Here is a 10,728-nt window from a genome sequence, read left to right as displayed (position 1 = left end):
TCTAGAGCTTGAAAGAGGGTTCCCCACTAAGGTGACAAAATGTTACTTAAATGTTACTTACTGAATCACTAAAAAGCACTTAAGAGCTACTCCCATTTCTGTTAAAAACATTTAAAGGGCCAGCACTACAAAGGGTTAGTTAATGTTGTATTAGCTGAGATGGATGGGAGATGGGACAGGGTTTGAAAAGTTCATGTATGCCTGCTCAGAGCTGAAGAAATTCATCAGAACTAAAAGAAATTTGAAGGCAAATGCCAACTGGATGACATCCCAGGCACACCCATCTGTGAAAGTATCTTCCACTCCTTGAATCCGCAATGACTAATGAGTGGTAGGATAATGGAGTTAAAACTATTGTAAGAGTACTTCACACAAAAGGGGAAGAGAAATGACTTAGAGTGTCATTAAGAAAATTGGGATGAAAAAGACTGATGGAAAATTGAGCCTGATACTCAAGAAACTCTGAGCCGCTGACATTAATCCATGTCCAGTCTGACTGGCAGTGATGGGAAGCAGAAAGAGGTGGGTGATTGTTGGCATCCTACAGACTCCTGCTTGTGGTTTATAAAATGCTGTGAATGGCTGAGGGTAGAAAATACTGTAAGTAGAGTACTTTGGGGATTAATAGTCCTTAATGTCCTTGGAGCTGTTCCAAATACAGGTTTGACCTCAATGTTATGAGTAATATTTGGCCAGTGCTGCAGCCTGCAAAGGATGATTGCTTATCTCTGTTCTGTTTAACTGAACACGTATGTGACATTGGATCAATAGATGATTAGTATTTCATTAGTATTTCACATGGTGAGAAGAGAGATGGTCTATGACACTCACACAGATGATCTCAGGTGCATGCTGGTGGATATTTACAGCTACAAGTTTGTTCCTGTATTTGAGGTTTTAGATTCCCCTCTTTTAAACTGCTTATACGCACATGGTGCCACATAAATAATACAGAATAAATATAATCTATTTTAAAGAGCGCAGTAGACTTGTCATCTTGAATCTCAGGGGTTTTGCCAGTTCTAATAGTGTAAAATTGCTCTGTTGACACAGATCATGATGCTTAGCTTTTATGCAGCATATAATCTCACATGCTCTAATGTTAATTAAATTTCAAAGAAGCAGTTTTTCTGATCTCTCCACAGGGAGCTTGTTGCTTTAAAATGAAAATACTGGGTTGAGATAGTCTCCACTATATCAGCATTACGTTCACTACATTAACTCAGTAAAGACTTCGGCATAAGACATATAGCTGAACCTCAGTAATCCCCTTTGCTTGTCTGGAAACCCAGGGCTCCTGCACCGTATCTCATTTGCAGTGAGTGGGGTTGGTGACTTGTTGCGATATTAACCTTTCGTTTGTTATAACACCCTGAAGTGTCATCACATCACTCAAATGAGTCATGCAAATAAATGAGCAACGTACACAGTGCTGTGAGGGGACGGTGGCCGGGCTTTGTTTGCAAAACCTTCCCTATGCTGGTTAAGAATTGCTGCACTGCATCTGTCAGTCATCATCCATCATGTCATCATCCGAGGCTCTTTAGAAAGGGGCTGAAGGCGTGTTGTCTGTCCAGAAGCAGCTCACCCTCCCAGTCCCAAATGTATTCTCACTTAGCACGTGGTTCAGATGGTAGAATGAGCAGAAGGAGGGAGAAGCGCCTGCCACAGAGCTCTGCTGCATTGCAAGTCTGAGATTTGCAACAACCAAACCCTCCACACTTGCTTGCACCCCTGGCTCCCAGGTGCAACAGCACACAAAGCTCTGGGAGAGAGAAGACAGTGAAGTTGTGCTCCTTCTAGACTCTTGTGGGTTTCTCAGGTTTGGGGAAGGGGTGAAAGAAGAGGGGCAAGTGAAAGCTTTCTACCCAGGCAATGATTTTCGGGCAGGGAAGAGGAGAAGTGGCTGGTTAGCTTGTGAGTGAACAAGGACTGGTCCTGCTGTTTAGTCACTAGGTGAAAAAGCCTCCCATGAAAGGTTTCTCTGGCTGTGTGACTTCATCCATACTAAAAAAGGAGGATGAACAGGCTAATACCCAAGGCTTGGCTGGTCCTGAGGCACATGAAAAGTGTTTGCCTCTCGTAGATGAAATGATGGGACCACTTGCTTGGCTTTGGTGTGAACAAAGAATGAAATAGGAAATGCTCCTATTCAGGGTGAGAGTCCTGGACATCTTCAAATCCACTTAGCATTATATGGAGTGTCAGGATGCTAGTCCTGAGTGCTCTCAAATATTCCCAGAGGTTACAAGCTCAAGCACTCGACTCAAGCGAAAGCTGAGACTTTTAAAGATGGATACAAAGGAAGCTAAACCTTCCCCAGGGGTACCCAATAGACCCTATGCAGCCAATTATCACATTCTCTCTCCATCTGAGCAGTGTGAGGTCTAAGAGATGGTGAGAAGAAAAGGAGGTATTAGGGGAACTCCTACTGCAGGGAAATATGGTTGTGGTTGGGAGGAGAAAAATAATTTCAGGGTGCCTGAAAAGCACGTGTCTCTCATCTGACACCATATATATGCTCTGCACAAATGTCACGTGTCTGTGTGGGAGCTGGGCTTGGGCCAGCACTGCCCCCCCTCCCCGTGTTCTGAAATCCCACAAGGAGAGGTCTCAGGAGTCGGAGGGATGGGAAGGATTGGAGTAAGCTTGATGGGTGGGAGGTGGAAAGAGTCTTCTGGAAGCGCTGATGGACAGTGCTACTGTAACCTCACTGACAGTCCCCGAGCCGTTCTGACCAAGTGGTTTGTGTTTATGTCTGGGGATCAGCTCCAACGTGCACACAGTCTTGAGACGGCTTTCTTAATACAACCACTGCTGCTACTTCATCTTTGTTGGTCTGGAGTGGGCTTTTTTTGGCTTGGTCTTGATCCCACCTTTATGCAGAAATGCTTGTTTTCTTTGGGAGCTTAGGTATGTTAGTGCATTCTGGAAATACTTTCTGGGGGCATATGCTAGAGCAATGTATCAAATCCTTTGTGTTCCTTGCTAACGTTCAATGTTGAACTGAATATTTTTAATTCTCCTTTTCATGAAGTACTGCCAGGCTGAGGTCTTTGTCCTTCATCAAATAATATTCCCATCGGAGTCAAGGCTGGATGCAAATGAATGCAAATAATTTAGTCCATTGCTATGTTTTTTATAAAGCGCTTGTCATCCTTCAAGTCACTTTGGTTTTGTTAAAAAAAGGAGAAGGTTAATGAATATTTGTCACCACAGTCTGCTGCATCCAATGGAGTTTCATAGGAGAGAGGAAAACACAGAAGGTCTTTGACAATATGATGCAGGAAGAGTTTTATTGATTATTGAAAAACATCTCACTACCCAAACAATGACCTTCTTGGTTTAATCTTTGTAATCCAGGAACCTCACATAAAGTAGGAATTTTAACATATATATATTTGTACACGTATAATTTGTACATGTGGAATAATTAAACCTTGCAGCTGTGATCACAAACTTTCCTTTCAAGTGGCACCTTCAGAATACTCACATTTGCCCTAATCAAAGAAATGGAATTCAGAAAAAGTGCAGGTTTTCTGTCCATTAATGTGAATAGGAAATGTGTATTGCAAAAATCTCTCTCAACCCAAGTACCAGTAACTCAATTTGGAATAACTTGTGGTTAGTGGGATTTGCTTTTAAGCAATTGAGTTCAAATATGTAATACAGCAATAGTGGGAAATGGTTTAGATTAAGCAAATAATGTAAAAATCATTTCTGGATGTATTTTTATTAAATTTTCTCATTGTCACAAGCTCAGAGCCTGATGTTGCAAATGGCTGAGAAGATCCTGGGAATTGCTAAATACTTTGCAGTTCTACCATGTATAGGAGGAGGCTGAGAAGATTTCAAAGCACTTTGGAGGAAAGAGATTTATATTTGAGATGTAGCTGAAAAAATCCACAGGACAAACTGTGATTTGCCAGAATTACCATACTGGGCAGTGAAAACCTTTTTTAGAAGAGCATAAATATGAGTATACTGCCTCAGTTATAGGGCTCATCTAGCCCAGCAGCCTGTTTCACTTTTCCATCTGCAAACTATTTTCAGTTCAGGGGGTTATTGAACCCTGCGTGGTTTGTAGTTGGTATTAATGATTGTTCTCCTCAGTATCTCTCCATCCTCTGCTTTAACATATGTAAACACAGCATCCCTGGGCAAAGAATTTTTCAGCTACATACGAAACCATCCTGTTTCATTCGTTTTGAAGCAGGTTTCTACTTGCTTCATTTGACGGTCCCCAGCTCTGGTCCCAGAAGAGCCTACGAACCTGCTCTCTCCAGACCACCCGTGAGTTTGAAGACTGCTGTTATATGCTGCCTCAGTTATTGTTTTTTTCTCCCTGGCCAAAGGCACTACTTGGTCATTCCTTGTCTGAAAGCTGTCCATACCTTCAGTCATCCTTGTTGGTGTTTGACATTTTCCCAGTTTTAATATGTGTTATCTGGTAGCAGGGCACCAGAACCACATTGACTCCTCCAGGTACGCAAACCATGCATTTCTACAGTTGTACATAGATGTCCACTGTTTTAGTCTCTATTTTTAACTCATAATTCCAAACATAGGCTTTGTGGTTTGTCCCATTTTGCACATATCTACACTGCTTTTATGTGCCATTTCATTGCTAGGCATCCTCAGGTCCTCCTACAATTCTGAACTGCCCTCAGTCTCACTGCTCTGAACAACTTCATGCCATCAGCAAACATTGCCATCTCCCTGTTTACCATCTTTCCAGGTCATTGATGAATGTGTGGAACAGCAGAGCACCAGCAGAGAGCCAGGCACAACTCCACCAGTGATCTCTCTCTGTGTATTACTCCTGCCCCCTGTTCTTCTCTATTAACCATTGATTTATTCCTGTGAAAAAACTGTGTGATTCCCTTAAAAACCTTTGGAAAGGGACTTTGTCAAGACGGCTTTAGAAATCCAAGTAAACTCTATCAATTTATTTAACACTGGTACCCATTCTCTACAAAACTCTCCAAGAGAAGCCAGCGTTGTGCTTCCAGCACGGAGCACCCCATTGCCTACAGCCGCTTTGCTACCCCTTTGACTTCTCTGCATCCTTTGCTTCACCTGCCTGGTAAGGACACCAAAGCTAAATACATTGTCTCTAAGTACAACCTCTCAGGAACTTCTGTTGCTTTTGATTAATTATGAACATTAGTACTTTTCAATCCTGTGTTTCAGGTCAATGGGGAGGAAAAAAGATTTTTTTTTACTACAATAAGAGGATTTATAAATCTGTTGTCAAAAAGCAAGACTGAGTCAATGGGGCAGAATACCAGAAAGGTAGCAAGCACACAGGCTAATTTTTGTCTTAGCCCTGAAGACCTCTTTTCTAGAGTGGAGCCGTCCATGTTGATGAGAATATAACATCTTGTGATCCAATTTACTTAGAGTTTGACCTAGAAGAAATCACTGCAACCATGTAGGGTTTCTTTGCAGGATGGACATGTTGCCTGCATACAGCTCAGCAGGTCTTGGCTGCACAAGGCTGTTTCAATTTTTAATGAAAGACTCCTAGAGATGAAATATTTAACACCACTTTCTATAAAGTCCAACTCCCCTTGCTACCAGTACTAACACTGCAAAGGGCAGCGATACTGCTCGTTGCGCTAAGTGTTTTAGAGTCATGGATGAAAAGAAAGGTCTTATTTTATTATTATTAAAGTTGAATATAGTGTGCAAAAACCTTGAATTGAATCGTGCGGTTCTTACTTACTAAGGTCAGTGAGAGTTTCAATCAACAGGAAGATTTTAATCAGGTGAGAAATGGGCACAACCTTGTTGACTAGGTTTTTGAGAAAAATACTTTAAAATTCAGAAGACACCTCCCCCCCATCCCCCACAAACATTATATTGTAAATTTAGAGAGATGCTTTAAGCCATCTGAAAGATAATTGTTCTGCAGTCTGCCCAGAAACAACAACGGTTAGTGCCCACCCCTTCTTTTGATTAATTTTAAATTTCCCTGTTCATTTCTGGGGGAAATCTTTAAGGAAACCCATCCCTTATGGTGTGCAATTTCCCTTCTGGGAGCTGAAAATGTTTCTACTGCATCAATGAAAAACTGTAGTTCAGAACAAGAAACTTTAAACATGAGTTGGCTCCCCAGTGGAACCCCGCAGAAGCTGGTATCTGTGTGCATTACAGCGCCGGCTGATCAATAGTAATTCAGGGATAGAGTGGCGTATCATCAACTGCAAGATATTTCAAGGCTTGATTAGTTGTGCTCCTTTTCCATTGGGACTGTAGTGCAATCTTCACTTATAAAGACATGTGATCTGAAAGCCTGAGGCAGAACAATCCCTGTTTTCACAGGAGAAGGTTTTCTAGGATGGAAAAGCTTTTACATCCTCATCCTTGTTTCTAAAAGCTGTGACTTTTCCACAAAATAAAAAATAAAAAATAAAAAAAAAAAGAGCTTAGGATGGCATCAAATTCACAGCCTCTGCGAGGTAAAAGAGCATGTAAAAAAATATTTTGGGCAGTGTTTCCTCATGCCTGCTTCATTTTGTCTCTTGTGATCTATGCTTTTCTTGGGGCTCTCATGTTTTCCCACATTGAAGGTAACCGGAAGGTCAATTTAAGTGAAGAATATAGAGAATTTCTGCAGAATCTGTGGAACATCTCCAGAAATTTATCAGGTATGTATTGGAATTTCAAAATGACTTTAACTATGCAGGGAGTTACTCATTCTCTTGCTATTTGAATGAGATTTCTGGCTTTTGAAGACATTATTTGAAATACTAACAGCTGAACCTGCAAGCAGGGTTTTCCCTCTGCCTAGCTGACTAGCTCTGACTGCTCTTGTTTGCTTGTCTTCCTTAGCTGTGATTTTGACTGCAAGCTTCCCTGGTCCCTGTGTGCCTGCCTGAAAAGACTTTTCCTGTGGTGCCTGTGTTCTCCCTTTTGCCCAAGTTACCTAAGGTCCTTAAAGAGCAGTTGAGATTCCCACGGTGTTTCCCTCGGACTCCTGGGGACTGAACTCTCTCAGAAAGTCCCTTCCAGCTCCCTCGTTCCAGCTCTGAGCTTCCTTACCCACCCTCTGGCAATGGGATGCCTGGATGGAGGCAGGTGCCACGCTGTGCCCCAGACCTGGTGGTGATGATGGAGGGGGTAGAGGGTAGAAGGTGTAGAAATTCTCCTGGATCTGTGTCAGGGCTCATACACGGGCTTGGACTTTCACTCAGGTAGCTGTGCTGACACGATGATCTGTTTGTATCTCTGTAGATAATGTCTTTTCAAGGAGAGCTCAGCTGTGGGGAGGAGGGACGTGGGGTGCAGGCTCTGGGATTCACAGCTGGGCACTGGGTAGTGCCACCCGCATGGTTCATATCGGTCATGTACTGATGACCCCATGTTTCATGGGGTCAAAAGAAGACTAATCTTCTTAGGAGTCCAGCATGAAAGAGGACATTCAGGCTGGAGCTGAATAGCCAATCCTCCTGCCCTGCTTCATTATGCTTATTTTTGTGTCATATTTTGACTTTGTTGGGGTTTATATTATTATTATTTATTTGTTCCTTGGTTCTTTATTTACCAAAGCCACTGGACCTACCTGATTTTTGGGGGGCGAGGGGAAGGGGTTGGTGAGGTGAATATTTTTATCCTCTAAAAGCGTACAAACAAATCCTCAGCTGGCCTAAACTTCATTGGAATAACAGGCTGGCTGCTCCCTGAGTGGTGGTCTGCAAACACTCACCGTGTCTCCTGTTGTTACTCTAACAGATAACATGACAGAAAATGAGGAGACCTTTAGGGAAAAAATCCATGAACTGCTCAACGGAGCTGAACGAGACTGGTTTGTCAATCCAAAAGATATATGGACTTTCTTTGGGTCACTCTTTTTCTGCTGCACAGTATTCACAACTGTGGGTAAGTTCAGAGGTAAAGTAACACCCTGCAGAAACAATTGCTGTCACTGCTTTCTCTAAAGTATTTCTTCCAGGCAATTTTTTTTTTAAAAAAAAAAAACAAACCCAAAACCCAAATCCCCTTGAATTTTTCTCCTGGAGTATTGATGATGAGTCTCCAAGGGGTTCTGCAAACACAAATTGCAGAGATGTAGCTGAGCCAGAGAAGGAAGCCAGCATTCAGTAACTGATGGTACACGCTAATTAGCTTCATCATTACACGTGTAGTATGACATGTACTCACAAATGACATATACACAAACCTGTTATATTAAAGTAAAAAGAAAGCTCCATTTTCCAGTCAAACCTTTTCCTTCCCAGCACCGTGTGTTGCATGGGGCAATGTTTTCTTCACCGGAAGAGGTAATTCATTATGTGTATATTATTTTTCAACTGCTTCCCTGTTATTTATGTCTATCCCAGCTTTGTAAATCTGTGATTCCATAATTAACCAGGCTGTTGCTGTTCACACTTCTCTGGGTTAACAGCACACGGAAATGTTTAAGTCACACCTCTGAAATCTTTCATTACGACTTTGTATTTCAAAAGAGGACCTACATCAAATACAAACACCTGCTCTGGTTTTGGCTCCCTCTGCTTTGCTAAATACAAGTCCTCTCTCTCGTTCCCAAAGCTACTTTTACCGCTTTGAAATTCGGCAAGTACAGACACCGAGTATCGAGACTTGTCAGAATCAAAGCTGGATGGGAAATGGACCCACAGCATTGTACCAGATTGCACTCTCACTGAGTTCAGCCCCCAGCTCAGCTTCCCTACAGATGGACCCATGGGACTCTCTCACTGTCTTGCCTTTTGGATCCTTCTTAACCCAGTCTCCCAGGTCAGGAAATCTTCCTGGTAACAGTCTTTAGCAGGCGAGAGGATGCACACCAGTCTTGGGTTGGCCCAATCCTTTTGCGTCTCTTCCCTAAATGGCCTCTTGTTGTCAAGAGGTTAAGTCAAACAGCTGATAAGGTGTGGATAATGTAGGAAGAGTTAACTCAACAGGACTGGCAAACTCTGGATCTCCAAGGGCTTGAACAGGTAGGATGCCTGCATTAGTAAACAGCATCTGAGATTCAGAAACATTAACAGCTTCAAAGCAAAGCCAAAAAGAACAGTATGCTCGGACTGAAAATTGTCTTATAAAATTGACAGCAATAAAAAACTCAGAGGATGTGAATACCTAATAAATCACAATGTTCTCTCTCTCTCCACTCCCCACCCCCACCCCCTACTCCTTTCCCTCCTCTTCCTCTTTTTGTTTTTTTTCAAGGTTATGGGAATACCTATCCTGTGACACGGATTGGAAAATATCTCTGTATGTTGTATGCTTTATTTGGCATCCCTCTGATGTTCTTGGTCCTGACAGACATGGGAGACATCCTTGCGACTGTCTTGTCCAAGTCTTACAACGAATTCAGGAAAGTACAGTCAAAAATTCTAGCCTCTAAATTCTGTTCTGGATTCACATGTAACAAAGGGGATGAATTGAAATCCAGAGCACAGTCTAAAGCAGTCACCAACGAGCCCTTGACTATTATGGAAGTGTTAAAAAATCAGCCAGGTGTTAAAAAGAAGCCAGTCAAATATCGCAATGTTGAAATTTTTGAAATGTTAATTGCCAGAGAAAATGAACACACAAAACTAGCAAGAAATAAAAGCATTGAGAGATGGAGTTCATGTCCCGAACTAGCCAGGGGAAAGACAATGTCCAGAGTAATGGAGAATTTTGACAAAATAGGGAAACAGCTGGAAAAATTAGACGTGCCCATTGTATTAATGGTGCTGGTTATCTTTGTGTACATCTCCTGTGCAGCTGCTATTCTTCCAAACTGGGAAACCAGGTTGGATTTTCAGGAAGCTTTTTATTTCTGCTTTATCACCTTGACAACTATTGGATTTGGAGATACACAACTGGAACATCCCAAGTTTTTCTTGTTTTTTTCCCTGTATATTATTATTGGCATGGAAATTGTCTTCATTGCTTTTAAGTTGGGCCAAGAACGCTTAATTGTTTTGTATAAAAAGGTGATTTCATTTTGTGGGGAGAAAAAGATGCCATCGAAGAAGGTATATCCAAAATAAGAGCACTAATTTCTCTTTCACTTGTAAGCATTGACCACTGCAATGAGATGAAACTGTTCCTGTGCATTTCTGCCTTGGTGGGCAGGAGACATATTTTATTCTGATTTCCTCTGCGAATCTGCTGTAAAATGGCTGAATATCTCAGGAGACACTTGGTGAAGGCATCTCCAAGAGTACTTTCCAACAGGGTCCCATCTCCTGATAATAAAAGAAGGTGATGCATGATGAAAGAGCAGGAGGCTCTCGCTGCCAGTGTTGCACCTTTTGCAAAGCTCTGACTTTCAGTACTCTCTCTGTCCTCTCTCCCATAGCAAATCAGCTTAGAAATTTTTTTCCAGCACTCGTCCAAGCAAAGCCCAGATCACTGTCTCGTCCTGCCACCTTGTCTCCAGCCAGGGACAGCTTGATTGTGGCTGTCGGTACTGAACTGTAACAGCATGGTACTGCGGTACTATTCATCATCAGAGAGCGCTGGGGAGAAGTATGAGCCCAGCTGCTCTTTCCTCATGACTGCAGGTATTGCAAACTTTGCACCTTTGTGCAGGCCAGAGGAATTTTAAAATGAAAGGAAGGACACAAAACTTTCACTTTGCCTGCCCCCTGTCCAGAAATAGGTCAGAAAATTGTTCACCTGTTCAGGAGTGAAACCACTCCTTTTCCATCCTGATTATCACATCTGTACTCAGCACAGAGCCGGGATGCGTCTCATGGTGTCCAG

At 42.3% G+C, this 10,728-nt stretch overlaps 1 protein-coding gene across 1 annotated transcript; it reads left to right on the top strand.

The window, feature by feature from the left end:
• Positions 1–6,436: 6,436 nt before the first annotated feature.
• Positions 6,437–10,010, top strand: KCNK18 (potassium channel, subfamily K, member 18). The gene is made up of 3 exons (XM_010140949.1): positions 6,437–6,653; positions 7,738–7,884; positions 9,199–10,010. The coding sequence occupies exons 1-3, from the start codon at positions 6,437–6,439 to the stop codon at positions 10,008–10,010; spliced, it is 1,176 nt and encodes a 391-aa protein (XP_010139251.1).
• The last annotated feature ends 718 nt before the right edge of the window (positions 10,011–10,728 follow it).

Source organism: Buceros rhinoceros, unplaced genomic scaffold (genome assembly GCF_000710305.1).
Source record: "Buceros rhinoceros silvestris isolate BGI_N320 unplaced genomic scaffold, ASM71030v1 scaffold3698, whole genome shotgun sequence".
In the NCBI taxonomy this organism is placed as follows: Eukaryota; Metazoa; Chordata; class Aves; order Bucerotiformes; family Bucerotidae; genus Buceros; species Buceros rhinoceros.
This window is presented reverse-complemented; position numbering and strand designations above follow the sequence as displayed.

What these genes read in the sequence shown, in the direction of transcription:
- KCNK18 (XM_010140949.1), top strand. Translation starts at nt 6,437, where the DNA reads ATGGCATCAAATTCACAGCCTCTGCGAGGTAAAAGAGCATGTAAAAAA. An exon ending in CATCTCCAGAAATTTATCAG is followed by an intron (nt 6,654 to 7,737) that starts GTATGTATTGGA and finishes TTACTCTAACAG; the next exon opens with ATAACATGACAGAAAATGAG. An exon ending in CACAGTATTCACAACTGTGG is followed by an intron (nt 7,885 to 9,198) that starts GTAAGTTCAGAG and finishes TTTTTTTTCAAG; the next exon opens with GTTATGGGAATACCTATCCT.